Below are 19,128 nucleotides of genomic sequence, written 5' to 3'. Positions count from 1 at the left end.
TTGTAGACTAAGCATCAATTGACATAACGATCAGATTTTAACCACTTTACCCCCAGCGGTACGAATTTCTCCGCCCCTTTTTTCCCTCCTAAAAAACCAGGGAAGGAGAAATCCGTACCTTCCGCGCTACCGCCGCTGTCCGCGCTCCCGCCACTCGTGCGCGCGCACCCGCCGCTCGTGCACGCCGCCGCCCGCTCGCCCGGAGATCAATGAACGGGAAAATCCATTCCCGTTCGTTGATCTAGCCCCCGCAATGATCTGCTGCTTCTTTCAGAAACAGCGAGATCATTGTGCGTCTCCCAGCCTCCTACTGCTTCCTGTAAGCGTCCTTCCGGACGCTTACAGGTCGCATGTAAACAAACACTCTGTGGCCATCTTGTGGCCAAATAGTAAACTACACCCTAAAAGCATTTTACATATACAAACATTACATTTACACAATAAATTAACTCATCACCTCCCACACTCCCCAATTTTTTTATTTTTTTTTGTAATTATAAAAAAAAAAAAATACAATAAAAAAAAACATAAATAGTTACCTTAGGGACTGAACTTTTTAAATGTTTATATCAGGAGGGTACAACACTGTTACTTTATAAACTATGGGCTTGTAATTAGGGATGGATGCAAAACTGAAAAAAATGCACCTTTATTTCCAAATAAAATATTGTCGCCAAACATTGTGATAGGGACATAATTTAAATGGTTTTATAACCGGGACAAATGGGTTAATACATTTCATGGGTTTTAATTACAGTAGCATGCTTTATTTAAAAACTATAATGGCCGAAAACTGAAAAATAATAATTTTTTCCCACATTTTTTCCTATTTCCCCATTAAAACACATTGAGAATAAAATAATTCTTGGCATAATGTCCCACCTAAAGAAAGCCTAATTGGTGGCGAAAAAAACAAGATATAGTTCATTTCATTGGGATAAGTAATGATAAAGTTATAGACGAATGAATGGAAGGAGCGCTGAAAGGTGAAAATTGCTCTGGTGGTCAGGGGGTAAAACCCCTCAGTGGTGAAGTGGTTAAAATAATACAAAAACATTACCTCATCCAGTAAATATTAACACATTTTAGGTCTGATTCCAAGGAAGCTATGCAACTATGTGAAGGTAAATTAAGAGAGCAATAATTATGTAAGATCCCGATAAAGGTCCAGTATAAACGTTGAATTTATAAATTTAGGAGAAAAATAAGATTATCAATCGAAATTGTAGAAATGGAAATGCTTTACTTTTTAGCTGTCCCATAAGAAGACGTTCCATAGTTAAATTAGAATTAATCTGGTCAACTGATGGAATTTCAGTAGATCCCCAATTTGCTAAAATCTGTTGTCTGGTGGTAAATAAGATATGTGATACCAATAGTTTAGATGAGGAAGGAATATTCTGCAAACCGACGTGGAGTATTGCTAATAATGGAGTAGGGGGAACTCGTGTGGAAATTTTAGTAAACAGACTACGAATTTGATCGATCCATAATGGTTTTATAAGCGGACATTCCCATATAAGATGGTAGAGAGTACCGATATCTTTCTTGCACCTCCAGCATTGCGGAGATTGAGGTTAAAAGTCGCTAGCTTCCTTGGAGTTAAATACCAGTTCAATAATATCTTGAAAACGGTTTCCAAATGTGATGTACAGTGCGAGAGTTTGGAAATAATAAGTTGGGGTTTGATGTTCGCGTGTAATGTATTATTCCATATTGCTATATACCTTTCAAGAGGATTAGTGTGGTGGGAAATTTCTGCATACCAGCAGGAAATACTTTTTGGTAAAGAAAATGGTGGCTTAAGAAAGGCAGCTAAATGTCTAGGTAGCGCTGGTATGGTTATTCCCTTAGATTTAATAAAAGGAGCTTATCTGGATATACGTAAAAAAAAAGTCTCTGACATAGGGAGAGGATATTGGTCAGAAAGTTGTGAAAAAGTCTTAAAGGGAAGGTCCAAGCAAAATAAAAAAATGAGTTTCACTTACCTGGGGCTTCTACCAGCCCCATGCAGCCATCCTGTGCGCCCTCGTAGTCACTCACTGCTGCTCCAGTCCCCCGCTGGCAGCATGCCGACCTCGGAGGTCGGCGGGCCGCATTGCGTACATTTTTACGCATTCCCGCTAGTGCAGGAACATTAACACATACATGTTTACGCGTTAGTGGTTTAATGCGTAAATTTTTATGCATTAAACCACTAACGCGTAAAAATGTAAGTGTTAATGTTCCTGCACTAGCGGGAATGCGTAAAAATGTACGCAATGCGGCCCGCCGACCTCTGAGGTCGGCATGCTGCCAGCGGGGGACTGGAGCAGCAGTGAGTGACTACGAGGGCACAGGAAGGCTGCATGGGGCTGGTAGAAGCCCCAGGTAAGTTAAACTAATTTTTCTATTTTGCTTGGACCTTCCCTTTAAGACGGCCTTCATCAAATAAATCATTGAGATATGTGATGCCGTGAGATATCCAAGTTTTGATGTTAAGATATTTAATAGGCGATTGTAAAACTTGGAGGGGTATTTTCAAAGGTAAACCATCTACGTCTGAGCTTCTCTTGAGAATTTTACTCCATGCCTCTAAGGAGACTTGAATCATACGGTTTATTTGAGTAAGAAATGGTAAGTTAATCAGTGGAAGGGAGACTAGCTGGATCAGCAGTATTTCTAGCATGCTTTCCTCTATTTGTACCCATGCTTTCTTATCCGTTTGGGCCCACCAGTATTTAGAGGCATCTATTAAACAAGCTAAATAGAGTGATTGAATACAAGAGAGGCTTAAGCCTCCTTTAATTCAAGGTGTAATCAAAGTTCCAAAGGCAATTCTATGTTGTTTATCCTTCCATAGAAAAGTAGTGAGACTTTTACGCATCTCTTTGAAGAAGGATATCGGAACTGATACTTGTACAGTCCTAAATATATATGTGATTTTAGGTATTATATGTTTTAAAAAGTGTCATCTTACCTAGTATGGAGTATTCAAATTTTGCCAAGTTAGTAAGATCAGTCTGAATAGTTTTGAGTAGTGGTAAATAATTTTATAAATGTCAGCGGTAAGAGTGAGGGATAGGGGTTCCCAAATATGGGAGTCCTTTAGTTGTCCAAGGAAATGGGACCATAGTAGATAGTTTTGCTAGGTGCATCCAGATTTAGCAGAAGCATTAGTGATGTATTTGCTTTGACCTTATAATAAGAAACTTTGGAGAATTTCTCAAGTGTATCCCATAGATGAGGTAAGGATTGAAGGGGATCTTGCATTGTGAGGATAACATCGTTCGCAAACAATCCAATTTTATGTTGCGTACCTGCGGTTTCAATTCCAGTGATAGAGGGATGAGTTCTAATTTTTTGGGCAAGAATCTCCATAATTAAAATAAAAATTAAAGGAGACAGAGGGCATCCGTGTCTCGTTCAGTTGGTGATTGCAAATGGTTTTGAAACGAAACCAGCAAGTATCACATCTGCAGAAGGAGCAGAGTACAAAGACATTATAGAGGATAATATACAGTGACTTGCAAAAGTATTCAGCCCCCTTGAAGTTTTCCACATTTTGTCACATTACTGACACAAACATGAATCAATTTTATTGGAATTCCACGTGAAAGACCAATACAAAGTGGTGTACACGTGAGAAGTGGAACGGAAATCATACACGATTCCAAACATTTTTTACAAATGACTGCAAAGTGGGGTGTGCGTAATTATTCAGCCCCCTGAGTAGAACGACCTTTTAAACTTTGTAGAACCACCTTTTGCTGCAATTACAGCTGCCAGTCTTTTAGGGTATGTCTCTACCAGCTTTGCACATCTAGAAACTGAAATCCTTGCCCATTCTTCTTTGCAAAACAGCTCCAGCTCAGTCAGATTAGAGATGGACAGCATTTGTGAACAGCAGTTTTCAGATCTTGCCACAGATTCTCGATTGGAATTAGATCTGGACTTTGGGCCATTCTAACACATGGATATGTTTTATTTTAAACCATTCTATTGTTGCCCTTGCTTTATGTTTAGGGTCATTGGCCTCAATTCACTAAGATCATGCTGGAGATAATACGGCAAGAGAAAACTTACCTCCACACAGTGAGAGATTTATCTTATCTCTTCATTCCTTAAGTTACCTCCTCTGTAGTTAATTTACCCCCTCTGTAGTTAAACAAACACAGACAAACACAGAACACTTATATCGCGCTTTTCTCCTGTCGGACTTAAAGCGCCAGAGCTGCAGCCACTAGGACGCGCTCTATAGGCAGTAGCAGTGTTAGGGAGACTTGCCAAAGGTCTCCTACTGAATAGGTACTGGCTTACTGAACAGGCAGAGCCAAGATTAGAACCCAGGTCTCCTGTGTCAGAGGCAGAGCCCTTAACCATTACTCCTTTCAGCCACTCCACTCCACACTAGTTAAGTTACCTCCTCTGTAGTTAATTTACCTCCTCTGTAGTTATTTTCACATGCAGTTAATTAACAGCCTGTCTTTAACTCTGGAGTTATTTTAAGGATTGAAGAGTTAACTTAAAGACAGAAGAGTTAACTTTAGGTTTGCCTGAGGTAAAATGTTTCCTGAATACTACATGCCTTATCACCATGGTAACAACTCTAGAAGAGTTATTAAAGACAGGAGATAATCTTAGTGAATTGAGGCCATTGTCCTGCTGGAAGGTGAACCTCCGGCCCAGTCTCAAGTCTTTTGCAGACTCCAAAAGGTTTTCTTCCAAGATTGCCCTGTATTTGGCTCCATCCATCTTCCCATCAACTCTGACCAGCTTCCCTGTCCCTGCGGAAGAGATGCACCCCCCCCCCCCCCCCGAGCATGATGCTGCCACCACCATATTTGACAGTGGGGATGGTGTGTTCAGAGTGATGTTCAGTGTTAGTTTTCCGCCACACATAGCATTTTGCATTTTGGCTAAAAAGCTCCATTTTGGTCTCATCTGACCAGAGCACCTTCTTCCACATGTTTGCTGTGTCCCCCACATGGCTTGTGGCAAACTGCAAACGGGACTTCTTATGCTTTTCTGTTAACAATGGCTTTCTTCTTGACACTCTTCCATAAAGACCAACTTTGTGCAGTGTACCACTAATAGTTGTCCTATAGACAGATTCCCCCACCTGAGCTGTAGATCTCTGCAGCTCGTCCAGAGTCACCATGGGCCTCTTGACTGCATTTCTGATCAGCGCTCTCCTTGTTCGGCCTGTGAGTTTAGGTGGACGGCCTCGTCTTGGTAGGTGTACAGTTGTGCCATACTCCTTCCATTTCTGAACGATCGCTTGAACAGTGCCCCGTGGGATGTTCCAAGGCTTTGGAAATATTTTGTAACCTAACCCTGCTTTAATTTCTCAATAACTTTATCCCTGACTTGTCTGGTGTGTTCTTTGGACTTCAAGGTGTCGTTGCTCCCAATATTCTCTTAGACAACCTCTGAGGCCGTCACAGAGCAGCTGTATTTGTACTGACATTAGATTACACACAGGTGCACTCTATTTAGTCATTTGCACTCATCAGGCAATGTCTATGGGCAACTGACTGCACTCAGACCAAAAGGGGCTGAATAATTACGCACACCCCACTTTGCAGTTATTTGTAAAACATGTTTGGAATCATGTATGATTTTCTTTACACTTCTCACGTGTACACCACTTTGTATTGGTCTTTCACGTGGAATTCCAATAAAATTGATTCATGTTTGTGGCAGTAATATGACAAAATGTGGAAAACTTCAAGGGGGTCGAATACTTTTGCAAGCCACTGTATTACCAGTGAATCCAATTTTTTTTCAAAACTGCAGCTAGAAATCCCCAATGAACTCTATTGAAGGCCTTCTCCGCATCTAAAACGAAGAAGCGAGAAGGCCTTCGACAGAGCTCAGTTTGTCGCTAAGTTTAGCAATTGAGCCTGTGATTGGTAGACAGCAGTTTTTATTTGAAAATGTTGATGTTGGAAGTATTGGAAGCTGTTATTGGCTTTTCAGGCACATGTTTGTTGAAAGGAACACTGTCAATAACCAAGTGTTCTAAATTGACAATATACAAATCATGTTTAAAGAGGAACTGTAACGGCAAAACGTCCCCTGGGGGGTACTCACCTCGGGTGGGGGAAGCCTCAGGATCCTGATGAGGCTTCCCACGCCGTCCTCTGTCCCACGGGGGTCTCGCTGCAGCCCTCCGTACAGCCGTGACATAATATTTACCTTCCTGGCTCCTGCGCAGGCGCTCTGACGGCTGTCGGCTCCGAAGAAGGCGGAAATACCCGATCGCCTTCGGGTCCGCTCTACTGCGCAGGTGCAAGTCTCCGGCGCCTGCGCAGTAGAGCGGACCCGACGGAGATCGGGTATTTCCGTCTATTTCCGAGCCTAAAGCAGCCACAGAGCCCCCGCTGGAACCAGCAAAGGTAAATATTGAACTGACAGTCGGCTCTGTTGCCGGCTGTTCGGAGGGCTGCAGCGAGACCCCCGTGGGACAGAGGACGGCGTGGGAAGCCTCATTAGGATCCGGAGGCTTCCCCCACCCGAGGTGAGTACCCCCCAGGGGATATTTTCAAAGTTACAGAGTATCTTTAAGTAGCTGTGTAAACATTTTCCTACTTTTCATGATAAATATCAGAGGCAACAGCTTTAATTTGTTGTGTGTAGATTTTAGCTGCATCGGGAGGATTCATTTACAAAGGTGTGTGCCTGTGCTTCAGTATTACAGAGCCAGTGCTGTTCTTTGCATGACGGACTACAGAGTTATATAAAAAGCCTCGGGTGTCAGGTTTCACACACAATTACAAACAACCTACATTTCCTCTGCTCTCCGTGCAAACAGCTCATTCAGTGAGACACAAGCAGCTGCAGCTAAGCTAGTGAGACCTCTCACACACACAGGGTTAACAGATGTAAGGAGAGGGATGCCCCCTCCCCTCATGGTTCACTGGTCCTTTACCCTGCTCGGCCTGTCCAGTCAGTGAAGTGTGAAAGGAATATGATAACAGTAAACAGAGATAAGCATTCAAATATACCGGTATACACTAGTTAGGAGCACTTCCCAAACGATTCAACTATTCTCATCTCAATTAGAAAAAAAAAAAGTTTGTTATATTTTGGTTATGAGGTCCTAAGTACAGAACCAAGTTTTGCCAGTCATTTTAGACATCTCTCTAGCACTCTGCTCTTTTCTCCTCTTTGCTGTCTACACAAACAGGAAATTATAGATCTCAGGAAGCACTACTGCTTTATGGGTATTCTGGCAAAAGGATGCTGGGAAAAGCACTCAAAAATGCTGCACGCAACTTTTAGAAAATTCTGAAGCTATTATATACTTAACATGAAAGTGCAATCGCATAAAAAAAAAAAAGGCAACGCATTTCCAATTTATAAAATTGCTAATTGCTCAAATGTGAACTCTACCATTGAAATACATCGCTGTAGCAGTTTTCTAGTGATTTAGCCGATAGACAGCGAGCAGAAACGCTGGCAAAAAAATGCTAGAAAAGCGCCCAGTGTGAACTAGCCCTCAAAGCACATAAGCTCGTCTCAGACCAGTAATTGGTTGATTGGCAAATTGTGGTACAGAGGAAGAATTCCACAAGTCTGTAAATGCCAGGCCAAACAGGTGGCTTTTCAGTCTGAATAGAAATAACTCCAGGGTTGGGGCTGTCTTTACTGGGTGTGGTAGGGAATTCCAAAGGTTAGGGGCAGCATGTAGAAAGCTCTGGCTCCAAAGGCTTTAATGTGCGCTCGGAGTGAACAAGGCGGTTTTCAGGAGGTGCTGGGCGATGACAGCCTCCAGTTTTCTCTCATTTAGGAGGTTCTCTTTCATAAAGGTTTAATTAGGGGCTGTTCACACTTATTTGAATACACGTACATTGTGCGGAAATGCAATTTCATGTTCTAATTTATTTTAATGCCATCACAGCCAACCTGCTTTTTCTTATATTTTGTGCATGCTTTTTGCATTTGCGTGTCAGTGTTGCTTTTTATGTCATGTAAGTCAATGGAAACGCAGGAAAATTGCATCAGATACATGGAAATTAATATGATTTTAAAGCCAGATACAGTACATTCTCCTGTAAATTGACTTGATTTGTACACGCAGAATCGGCTGTATGGTAAAATACAGAATTGTGCAGGAGAATTTGCATAGAGAAGTGTGAACACTGTCTTTAGTTTCTTTCTGACATCTTTCACTCTTCCAACAGTCCTGCTAAGTACTTTGGCCCTAACCTGACTACGGAGCACTTCAAGATCCTGCACCCAGACTTCATGCGATACATCAGGAACAGGTACGCAGTTTACACCCAGCGTCACATGTCACCTGGTGCGACTGCATCCACTGACATCAAGAGATTTATACATGAAATAACTAGAGACTTGTGTCACTGTACCGTCCTACTGGGCTGTTGTCAATGTTGTCTTCCAGGAGATGTTAGATTTAAAGGGAACCTAAAGCAAGAAGGAAGCCACCATATGTATTTCCTGTTAAACAATACCAGTTACCAGACAACCCTGCTGATCTACTTGGCTGCAGTAGAGTATGCGTTACACCAGAATCAAGCATGCAGCTAATCTTGTCAGATCTGACAATATTGTCATAGACATCTGATCTGCTGCATGCTTGTTCAGGGTCTATGGCTAAAAGTATTAAAGGCAGAGGATCAGCAGGATAGCCAGGCAACTTAAATTCAACTTCATTAGTTAAAGGACAACTGTAGTTAAAAGTATATGGAGGCTGCCATATTTACCGTATTTTTCGGACTATAAGACGCACTTTTTCTCCCCCAAAAGTGGGGAGAAAAAGTTACTGCGTCTTATAGAACGAATGTAACAATGTATCTATCCGAGCGCTTGTGTTCACGTGTTCCTGTGCGCCTGTGTGAATCTCCCAGCTTGTCCCCAGAGCAGCAGCAGCAGCGGGATCAGTGTTAACATCTACCTGGCCGATGATCTGAAATATCTATCTTTTCCCCCGGCAGCAGCGCAATCAGTGTTACTATCTCCCCGGGCCAATAGCAGCAGGCCCTGCAATGTCCAGCTTTCCGCTTGTCTTCCGGCAGCAGCACGATCAGTGTTACCATCTCCCCGGGCCGATAGCAGCAGCCGCTGCAATGTCCTTCTTCTAGCGTGTCCCCCGGCAGCAGCGCGATCAGTTTTAACATCTCCCCGGGTGGCATGGCAGTAATCAATGTAAGATCGGTAATGCAGGTCCGCTCTGGCTTTGTCCCTGCATCAGCCCCGTTTCAGCTATTCCGGGCAGAGAGGAACATCTTTAGCCACGATGGTCGCAGTGTCCATCAGAGGCCACCATACTGCCTTGCTTATTGGTTCATCCTATGACCCCGGCGCACGTGCGCCGCAGGTCATGAGAGGGCGCCAATAAGCAAGGCAGTATGGTGGCCTCTGATGGACACTGCGACCATCGTGGCTAAAGATGTTCCTCTCTGCCCGGAATAGCTGACACGGGGCTGATGCAGGGACAAAGCCAGAGCGGACCTGCATTACCGATCTTACATTGATTACTGCCATGCCACCCGGGGAGATGTTAAAACTGTTCGCGCTGCTGCCGGGGGACACGCTAGAAGAAGGACATTGCAGCGGCTGCTGCAATCGGCCCGGGGAGATGGTAACGCTGATTGCGCTGCTGCCGGGGGACACGCCAGAAGAAGGACATTGCAGCGGCTGCTGCCATTGGCCCGGGGAGATGGTAACATTGATTGCGCTGCTGCAGCTCCGAGGACAAGCTGAAAGATGGACATTGCAGTGGCTGCTGCTATCGGTCTGGGGAGATGTTAATACTGATCATGCTGTTGCTGCGGGGACAAGCTGGAAGATTCACACAGGCATTATAGATCATTGCAGCGGTTGCTGCTATGCCACACAGGAACTCCACATCACTCTGCTGCAGCCCTCCCAGGAACCTCACATGATGGGTGAGACCTTAATTTAATTGCAGTGGTTAGTGCAGCTAGCTTGGGGCGTAGGGAAGCAGAGGTTTGTGTAGTGTTGTGTAGCTGGGTGGGGGAGGACATCAGTGGTTAGGGTAGTGGTAGTTGGGGGCATCAGGGGTTAGAGTAGTGTAGTGTAGTTGGGGGCATCAGGGGTTAGAGTAGTGTAGTTAGGGCATCAGGGGTTAGAGTAGTTGGTGGGGGCAGCAGAGTTTAGCATAGTTGGGCAGTTTAACTTAGATAGACACCCATTGGGGGAGTTTAAAGGTCTATAGGACACTCCTGGACCATGGATGCACCTAGATTTAGTTTTTTTTTTTTTTTCCTGGTTTTTGCCCTCTAAATCTAGGTGCGTCTTATAGTCCGGAGCGTCTTATAGTCCGAAAAATTCTAATACCAGTTGCCTGGCTGTCCTGCCGATCCTCTGCCTCTAATACTTTCAGTCATAGACCCTGAACAAGCATGCAGCAGATCAGGGGTTTCTGACATTGTCAGACGTGACAAGATTAGCTGCACGCTTGTTTCTGGTGTACTTCAGATATGACTGCTGCCAAATAGAGCAGCAGGGCTGCCAGGCAACTGGTATTGTTTAAAAGGAAGTAAATACGGCAGCCTCCATATACCTCTCACTACAGTTGTCCTTTAAAGGGAACCCAAGTCAAATCAATACAAAAGTTTTATATACACCTGGGGCTTCCTCCAGCCCCCTTTGTGCGGATTAGCCCCTCGCTGTCTTCCTCTGCTGCCTCCAGCCTCCGCAATCCGGCCCGGTAACTTTGGTAGTCACTAGTTTACTGCGCATGCACGGCCTGGCTGCGCACAATTCCCCATTGCCGGGAGAGTTCTGCGCCTCGCCTGTGGAGTGCACTAGAACCGACTGGCCCCGACTTGCCGAATAACCGGAAGAGATTGCAAAGGTTGCGACGAGGACGCGATCAGGCCGAAGGGGGCTGGAGGAAGTCCCAGGTATGTATAAAACTTTTTTCTCCATCTTTGACACACTTTAAACTCCCTGATTTTTTGAATTGAGCTCTTACTACAGTAGTTGTTCTGAGATAGCATATGAAGGGTTTGTCATGGAAAGCTTGTTATTTGTAGCTAAATGCGTGCAAATACAGATATCGCCCTGTATGTTTCAGTTTACCGGTTTGTGTTTACATTAAAATGGTTGAATAAAGCATATTTATATAAAAAAATAAATAAAGTGAACCTGAGATGAGATTATTTCCTTTTAAGCAATACCAGTTGCCTGGCTGTCCTGCTGATCCTCTGCCTCTAATACTTTTAGCCATAGCCCCTGAACAAGCATGCAGCAGATCAGGTGTTACTGACATTATTGTCAGATCTGACAAGATTAGCTGCATGCTTGTTTCTGGTGTACTTCAGTTTCGTTTGAAGGTGCTATTGGGTTAAAAGGAAATACATATGGCCAGAGCTGGGACAAGGTCATCCAGCACCCAAGGCTGAGACACCAAAGTGTGCCCCTCCATCCCTGCCACCCGAGCCATGAAACACTGATTGCTATTAGACTAAGAGGCACCACGGGGCCCACAACCTCCTCAACACCTTAATATCTAGTTATCTGACTTGCAGTCACTGCCATGTATCCCCTTTTCTTATTTCTTGCTGCTTCAAACACAATTAGGAATGACAGCTGAATGAATTATGCGCCCCCTCCTACACTGCGCCCTGAGGCTGGAGCCTCTCCAGCCTATGCCTCGGCCCGGCCCTGCATATGGCAGCCTCCATATCCCCCTGGCTTCAGGTGTGCTTCACTATCCAGGTACCGGTCTGTATTACGGTGGGTGGGGCACGTGTGTCCGTATGGTTGTGTTATCACCTCTATAAACATTGTCCGCCATAAACATAATCCATAAATAACGAGATAAAAAACATTCTATAAAACAGAGGACGTCTTCCAGAATCACTTTAAACTACCACATCTTTTTAATGAGGCTTTAAGTCAATATTGTAAATGTGGGTGTGCGGCGGGAGGGAACAGGTCTTTCCCATAAATTACATGGCCTTACAGACCTCAGCAGCCAAACACAATGGCAAAGCAAACAGCAACACAAGATAAAGAGACGATAATCCGGGTACACAGCCGGGGAGCGCTCACCGCCCGGTGATTTACTAGTGAGTGATTGGCACGACTCCGCTTTGACCTCACCCTGACCACTTTTATGCCTCAACACTATGGGCAAAATGCCTGGACCTGTCATCGGCTAGTTGAGAGAACAAGAAAAAGAAGAAGAACGCAGGATCACCAGGAGCCCGATATGGCGTTGTAGATCACTTGTAGGTTACCACAATCCAAATCCATTTATTTTGCCAAGCTCGCTTCGTGCCCAGAATTTGACTTGGCACATACAGGCTTCAAAGGGACTCAGAACTGGAAAATAAAGATTTTATACATACCTGGGGCTTCCTGCAGCCCCATCTGCTCCGATCGCTCCCACGCCGCCGTCCTCCGCTGCACGCAGCTTCGGGAACCGAGTCTCATCACAGACATCAGTTGTGGCCAGCTACACAGGAGAAGTGTGGCTCTTTGTGCATCTATGCAGCACCTGCTGGAGAGATACGGAGAGGGCGCACTTCTCTTATGGCCCGTACTCACGACAGCTAGCGACAGGCCGGCGACAGCTTCTCTCCAGGTCCCTCCGCGTACACACGCGGAAGAGGGACCAGCGGCGAGACGGAAGCTGTCGCCGACGTTCCTCCTCCCCCCGCCGGAAGCTCCATTTACCTCTATGGAGGTTGCTGTCGCTAGTCCGCGTACTCACGCGGACTAGCGACAGTTGCGGCGGAGGTGCGGCGGCGACTGTTGCCATGCGATTGAAACTTTCAATCGCATGGCGACAAGAGCGACGGGCGACAGTTCGGGGTGCGCGCGCGTGCAACGGCCCATACTCACGGGCGACCTGTCGCCGCAACACGCGCGCGCCGCGTGTTGCGGTGACAAAAGTCCCTCGTGAGTATGGGCCATTACGCCAGACTAACTCAGGCTGATGGAAGGGCGGGGGCCCGCTTCCTGAAGCTGCAGGCAGCAAAGTACGGCGGCGCGGGAGCGATCGGAGCGGACACTGCTGCAGGAAGCCCCAGGCATGTATAAAATATTTTAATTTTACTGCTCTGGTAAACTTTAAGAGACACGCTAAGTACAGCAGTGACACCATTTTCCATAAAGAAAAAAATACAATAATACAAGTACAATAATTTACAAAACAACAATTTAACACAGAAACTTGGGACCTCTAACTGAACAATATACAGCAGTGTGAATGGGATTGTCTGTAGCAAGGTAGATAGGACACAAAAGAAAAAACCTGGGGAGGAAGTGTGTGTGTGTGTATATATAGATATATGTGTGTGTGTGTGTATAGTGTGTGTGTGTGTGTGTATGTGTGTGTATGTGTGTGTATGTGTGTATGTGTGTATGTGTGTATGTGTGTGTGTGTATATGTGTGTGTGTGTGTATGTGTGTGTGTATGTGTGTGTGTGTGTATGTGTGTGTATGTGTGTGTGTGTGTGTGTGTGTGTGTTTATGTGTGTGTGTGTGTGTGTATGTGTGTGTGTATGTGTGTGTGTATGTGTGTGTGTGTGTGTGTATGTGTGTGTATGTGTGTATGTGTGTGTATGTGTGTATGTGTGTGTGTGTGTGTGTGTGTGTGTGTGTGTGTGTGTGTGTGTGTGTGTGTGTGTGTGTGTGTGTGTGTGTGTGTGTATGTGTGTGTATGTGTGTGTATGTGTGTGTGTGTGTGTGTGTATGTGTGTGTGTGTATGTGTGTGTGTGTGTATTGTGTGTGTGTATGTGTGTGTGTGTATTGTGTGTGTGTATTGTGTGTGTAGCGTGTGTGTGTGTGTAGCGTGTGTGTGTGTGTGTGGTGAGCTGACGACCAAGGGGGAAACCTCTGACGTGACGGAAGCCGATTGAAGTAGCGGTGGCCTGGGTGTGAGGGATTGCTGGCGCTCTTCAGTGCTCTGGAGCGGAGTCTGGAGTTATAGCGGAGGCCTGGACAGGGAAGAGGTTTCCCAATAATCCCCAATAATTTATTAGCAATAAAAATATACTCACAAGACTGGGTTTGCTATAGTATCTAGCCCTTCAGAGTACTGTTATGGAAGAGCTGTGAGTAAAGGGAACGTAATCGGTTTTCTGCACTAATTGTCATTGACGTGCCAGATCAAAATTGGATGTTTAATGCCTCGCAGACTTCAGCCTTGGGGGTCTTCTTTTGAGAATCTGCCCTGTCATAGAGTTTCTTTTCATGGGGATTAAAGTGCGTACACGCTACAGCAGCCAACGATGGGTCTGTCGGCACCTACCGCTGGTCGGGTTTTCAGCAGACTGTAGTGCGTGTGTACGCACTGTCGACGGACTGATAAGGCCGTTCCTGAACGATCTGCCGGGCAGACAATAGAAGAAACGAGCGGCTGATAAGGAACTGCCCGCGGGGACAAGCGGGAATCGATCCACGCAGTCGCGCCGGCATCGAGCCAACGGCTCGATCCCGGTGCAGAATTGCAACGTGTATGCACAGCATTAACAATACATGGAGTATATGATTTTAGCCTGTTTAACCACTTTGTCCTCCTTGACGTATAAAAACGTCAAGGAGGACAGGCGCGCTCCCGCGGCCGATCGCGCGAGTGCACGCGCACTCCCGGCCACGGAGTTGGTAGCCACGGAATCAATGTATCGGGCTGGGGAGCCCGATCATTGATTCCTCTCCCCCGCTGAAAAAGCGACAGCTTCTCTCGGAAGCTTCGCTCTTTCTGAAGCTGTGTCCCTCTAAGCGTACATTGTACGCTTAGAGTGACGTCATGTAAAAAAAAATCGAGATTGCCATCTTGTGGCCAAAAAGTAAAACTACATGTAAATGCCCAAAAACATTACAATACACCAATATTTCCCCAAATAAAACACTTTTAAAACCCACCCTCCCAAAAATGCCCACATAAAATGTTTAATAAAAAAAAACAAAAAAAACATTACTATAAAAAAAACAAAAACACATAAATATTTACCTAAGGGTCTAAACTTTTTAAATATCTATGTAAAGATGAAATATTTCTCTCTATTTTTTTTTTTATAAGCTTGTAAATAGTGATGTATGCAAAACGGAAAAAATGCTCTTTTATTTCCAAATAAAATATTTGTCGCGATACATTGTGATAGGGACATAATTTAAATGGTGACATAACCGTGACAAATGGGCAATAACAATACGTGGGTTTTAATTATGGAGGCATGTATTATTTTAAAACTATAATGGCCGAAAACTGACAAATAATGAATTTTTTTCATTTTTTTTCTTATTCTTCCTGTTAAATGCATTTACAGTAAAGTGGCTCTTAGCAAAATGTACCCCCCAAAGAAAGCCTAATTGGTGGCGGAAAAAACAAGATATAGATCAGTTCATTGTGATAAGTAGTGATAAAGTTATAGGCTAATGAATGGGAGGTGAACATTGCTCGGATGCATAAGCTGAAAACGACTGAGATGTTAAGTGGTTAAGGAATACAGTTTATATGAGAGGTATGAAAGTTATATCATTCTGCTAGTCCGGATCTGGTGAATATTTTAATATCAAATTGGTGCCACTGACATACCCAGTCCTGAGGTATTCAGCTGCTTCGTGCCAGAACATGTTACCCTAATCAAGTTTGATGTCCTAAGAATGGTCATATTCTGAGGAATTTGAATCTGTGATTGTTATGTGTGTGCAGGAAGCATGAGCTGAAGTATGAAAAATGTCATATTTGGTGGATGACAAATGTCCCACCCAGAAGGGTAACTGCTGGGCTGATCCTGAGACTCCACCCAAAAATGTGGGTCAAAAGAACTTGACAAGGACTCCTCCCCCAGTCCTCCGAATTCCATCCTTACTAAAGCATGCTGTTGCTCTGAGGACTGAGCAGCGGCCATCTTGTTTGAACTTTGCTCTGGAAACAAAGGAACTTGATGTGCACATCCAGAAGGACATTTTCACCTGAACCAAAGTATCCGTTTATTACTTCCCTTACTTTTATCAGTTTTTCAGTCCACACTTCAACTATTGCAAAAAGGACAGACTACGTGTTTCACAGCTCAGAGGTCGTTTCTTCGCATCATTAACCTCCCTAGCGGCATTGACGGATATACACATCAATACAAAACATGCTGTGAACAGTATTGACGTGCATACATGTTAATACTCTACTGCACTGTATACTAGACCCTTGCTTGACACATTTTGGCAAGTTACAGGGGGGGAAAAAAAAAAAAAAAAAGTTATAAAAATTAATTGGATCACTTTTTGCACAAAATCCTGGGGAAATTGAATGCCAGGGAGGTTAACCAGCCTGGCGGTATGGACGAGCTCAGCTCGTCCATCACCGCCGGAGGCTGCCGCTCAGGCCCTGCTGGGCCGATTTTCATCAAATAAAGAGCAGCACACGCAGCCGGCACTTTGCCAGCCGCGTGTGCTGCCTGATCGCCGCCGCTCTGCGGCGATCCGCCGCGAGCAGCGGCGAAAGAGGGTCCCCCCAGCCGCCTGAGCCCAGCGTAGCCGGAACAAAAAGTTCCGGCCAGCGCTAAGGGCTGGATCGGAGGCGGCTGACGTCAGGACGTCGGCTGACGTCACTCCGCTCGTCGCTATGGCGACGATCTAAGCAAAACAAGGAAGGCCGCTCATTGCGGCCTTCCTTGTTTATTCTGGGCGCCGGAGGCGATCGGAAGAACGCCTCCGGAGCGCCCTCTAGTGGGCTTTCATGCAGCCAACTTTTAGTTGGCTGCATGAAATTTTTTTTTTATTTAAAAAAAACCCTCCCGCAGCTGCCCTGGCGATCTTAATAGAACGCCAGGGTGGTTAAAGTGTTGAATCCGCAGTGGCATACAGCTCTGAGCTGAAGAAATGCGTAGTCTGTCCTTTTGTGCAACAGTTGAATTAAATTCTGAAAAAACGGTCATGTAACAAATCTGTCATGTATTGTAAGGCCTCTTTCACAGTGGGACATTGCGTTTGATGCAACAATAAAGTCGCACAACGTGCCCCTAACGCAGCGCATGTAGGTTATGCAATTGGACGTTATTTTGCACTGCGTTGTGTCTCTTGGTGCGCCATTTTTGTTGCATAGTGATGGAACGAAAACGGCGCATGCGTTACATTTTTTTTTTTAAACACCACATTACTGAGCATGTGCAACATACACAACGCAGCAAATGTATTGCTAAACGCACAGCATGCAGCACTTTCTAAATATTACTACACGTTACACACAACGCAACGTGTGCACTGTGAATGTCGCACAGACTTTGTATTGCTGTGCATTAGTCTGTGGTATACATTTTTAGAACGTGCGACTTTAACGTCCCATTGTGAAAGAGGCCTAAAGGTAAGCCAACACTTACCTTCTTTTTACACTGGCTTTAATAGATTTATATTTATCCGGATGCCTCCAGCAGTTGTTGTCTATGGACCTTTAAATGCATTATTATAATCTGGATAGGTTTACAGCAAAGTGCAGTATCACTTTATTCTTGCACAGTCTTCAAGAGACACTGAAGCAAAAAAAAGAAAATAAATAAAAATGAAATGATATCATGAATTGGTTGTGTAGTACGGATAATTACTAGAAGATTAGCAGCAAAGAAATGACTTTTATTTTCAGTTATCTAGGTTTTTTTGTTTTTTGTTTTTTTATATAACATAGCATCATTCTCTACTATTTGCAGTTTACACACTACTCGGCATTCTATATGATTTTACAGAGCAGGCCAGTGAACTATGGACCTGTCCTCTGCAGAGAAAAAGAAAATACAAAAACTGACAGTTGAGATAACAAGCTTCAGAGGACAGAGCTCTCTGCGACTTTGAAAGTCACGGAGCTCAGTGGCTCTTTTGCATAGATAACAACTGGAGTTTCATAACTCTTTCTGTACTGAACACAATATTAGACTTATGTCTCTGCTCCTATTGTTTTATTTCTTAGCTGTATTACACAAACAATTCATTTTTCCCCCCACTTCAGTATCTCTGATTTCTCTAATCTAGTTGCTTGTAGATATATAGATAGATTTTTTTTTTTTTTGTTCTGTTCCGGAATTTGTCATACTTTATGGTGTACATCTGGTAAGAACTCGTTCAGTTTTGAATCCCAATATACGCTATCGTTTTTTGATTAAGGGCATATTCACAGTGGGACATTTTTCCTGCCTCTGAGGAAGCGGCTTCTCGCTGTGAAACACGTTAGGCCATTTTTGCTGTCACTGGATATTTTGCTTATCAAACAAAATATTATTCTACATCTTGTCCTGAAAGAAAAGAAGATTATGCACACATAGATTGATACTTCTGTAAAGGATTATTTACAGTGTTGGCTCCTATAAACCCCAGTTTGTGAACTTTTTGGTATAGATCTCCTTATTTTGTGAAATTACAGGATAGTTGCAGTTACAACATAAATAAGTCACATCAACTATAAATTGGCCTCTGATCAGTAATACTAACATGATCCATGTCTGATAATGCATCCTGGAGGAGACCTAAGAACTCCCCTGGTTGACTGTCTTTTCTTTTCTTCTTTCACCTCACAAAGTAAGTAACTCACCTCTCCAGGCTCCACTGACTATGTACCTTCTCTTCCCTCTTGTGACATAAGCCAATGGCGGGTCATATGCAGAGGCGTAGCTATGGGTGGGCAAGGAGTAACATATGTCCCCGGGCGCAGCAATGTGAGGCCTCTGAGCAAAGCCGCTGCACCGTGGGAGGCAGAGGAGTGTAGAAGAGTTAGCAGCAGAAAAAAGTTGGGCAGATCTGGCTATCTTAAAGGATACCCGAAGTGACATGGGTCTCTGAAAGAGTTGAATATCAGGTATGCAAGTGGCTGACTCAGTCCTGACTCAGACAGGAAGCAACTACAGTGTGCCCCTCACTGATAAGAAATTCCAAGTATAAAACACTTTCCTAGCAGAAAATGGCTTTTGAGAGCAAGAAAGATATAAAGGGGAATTTGTTATCAGTGAGGGTCACACTGTAGTCACTTTCTGTCTGAGCCAGGACTGAGTCACTTACATACCTGATATTTAACGCTTTCAGGAAGGAGAAAAAAAAGAAAAAAGGAACAGCATAGTTATTTGTATGCTTGCCACTGTTCAGTTCTGGCCAAAAGTTTTGAGGCTGTCAAAAATATTGGAAATTAGAAAAGTTGGTGCTTAAAGGACTTACGAGGCCGA

General features: G+C 44.3%; 1 protein-coding gene and 1 long non-coding RNA gene across 5 annotated transcripts in view; one reads left to right on the top strand and one right to left on the bottom strand.

The window, feature by feature from the left end:
- LOC137541819 (uncharacterized) overlaps positions 1–19,128 on the bottom strand; it is a 743,120-nt gene that overhangs the window by 396,561 nt on the left and 327,431 nt on the right. The window lies entirely within an intron of this gene.
- LOC137541817 (alpha-N-acetylgalactosaminide alpha-2,6-sialyltransferase 2-like) overlaps positions 1–19,128 on the top strand; it is a 174,861-nt gene that overhangs the window by 121,328 nt on the left and 34,405 nt on the right. Inside the window, exons 7-8 of one of the 2 annotated variants that reach the window (XM_068263341.1) lie at positions 8,169–8,252; positions 15,642–15,926. In XM_068263341.1, the coding sequence (XP_068119442.1) occupies positions 8,169–8,252; positions 15,642–15,762 (205 nt within the window). In that variant the 3' untranslated portion in view covers positions 15,763–15,926. Of the gene's footprint in view, positions 1–8,168; positions 8,253–15,641; positions 15,927–19,128 lie in introns of those variants that run through there. The other variant, XM_068263340.1, reaches the window with a different exon arrangement.

The sequence above is a fragment of the Hyperolius riggenbachi genome, chromosome 12 (genome assembly GCF_040937935.1).
Source record: "Hyperolius riggenbachi isolate aHypRig1 chromosome 12, aHypRig1.pri, whole genome shotgun sequence".
NCBI classification, from domain to species: Eukaryota; Metazoa; Chordata; class Amphibia; order Anura; family Hyperoliidae; genus Hyperolius; species Hyperolius riggenbachi.
The sequence above is the reverse complement of the archived record's forward strand: the minus strand, read 5'-3'. Positions and strand labels throughout refer to the sequence as shown.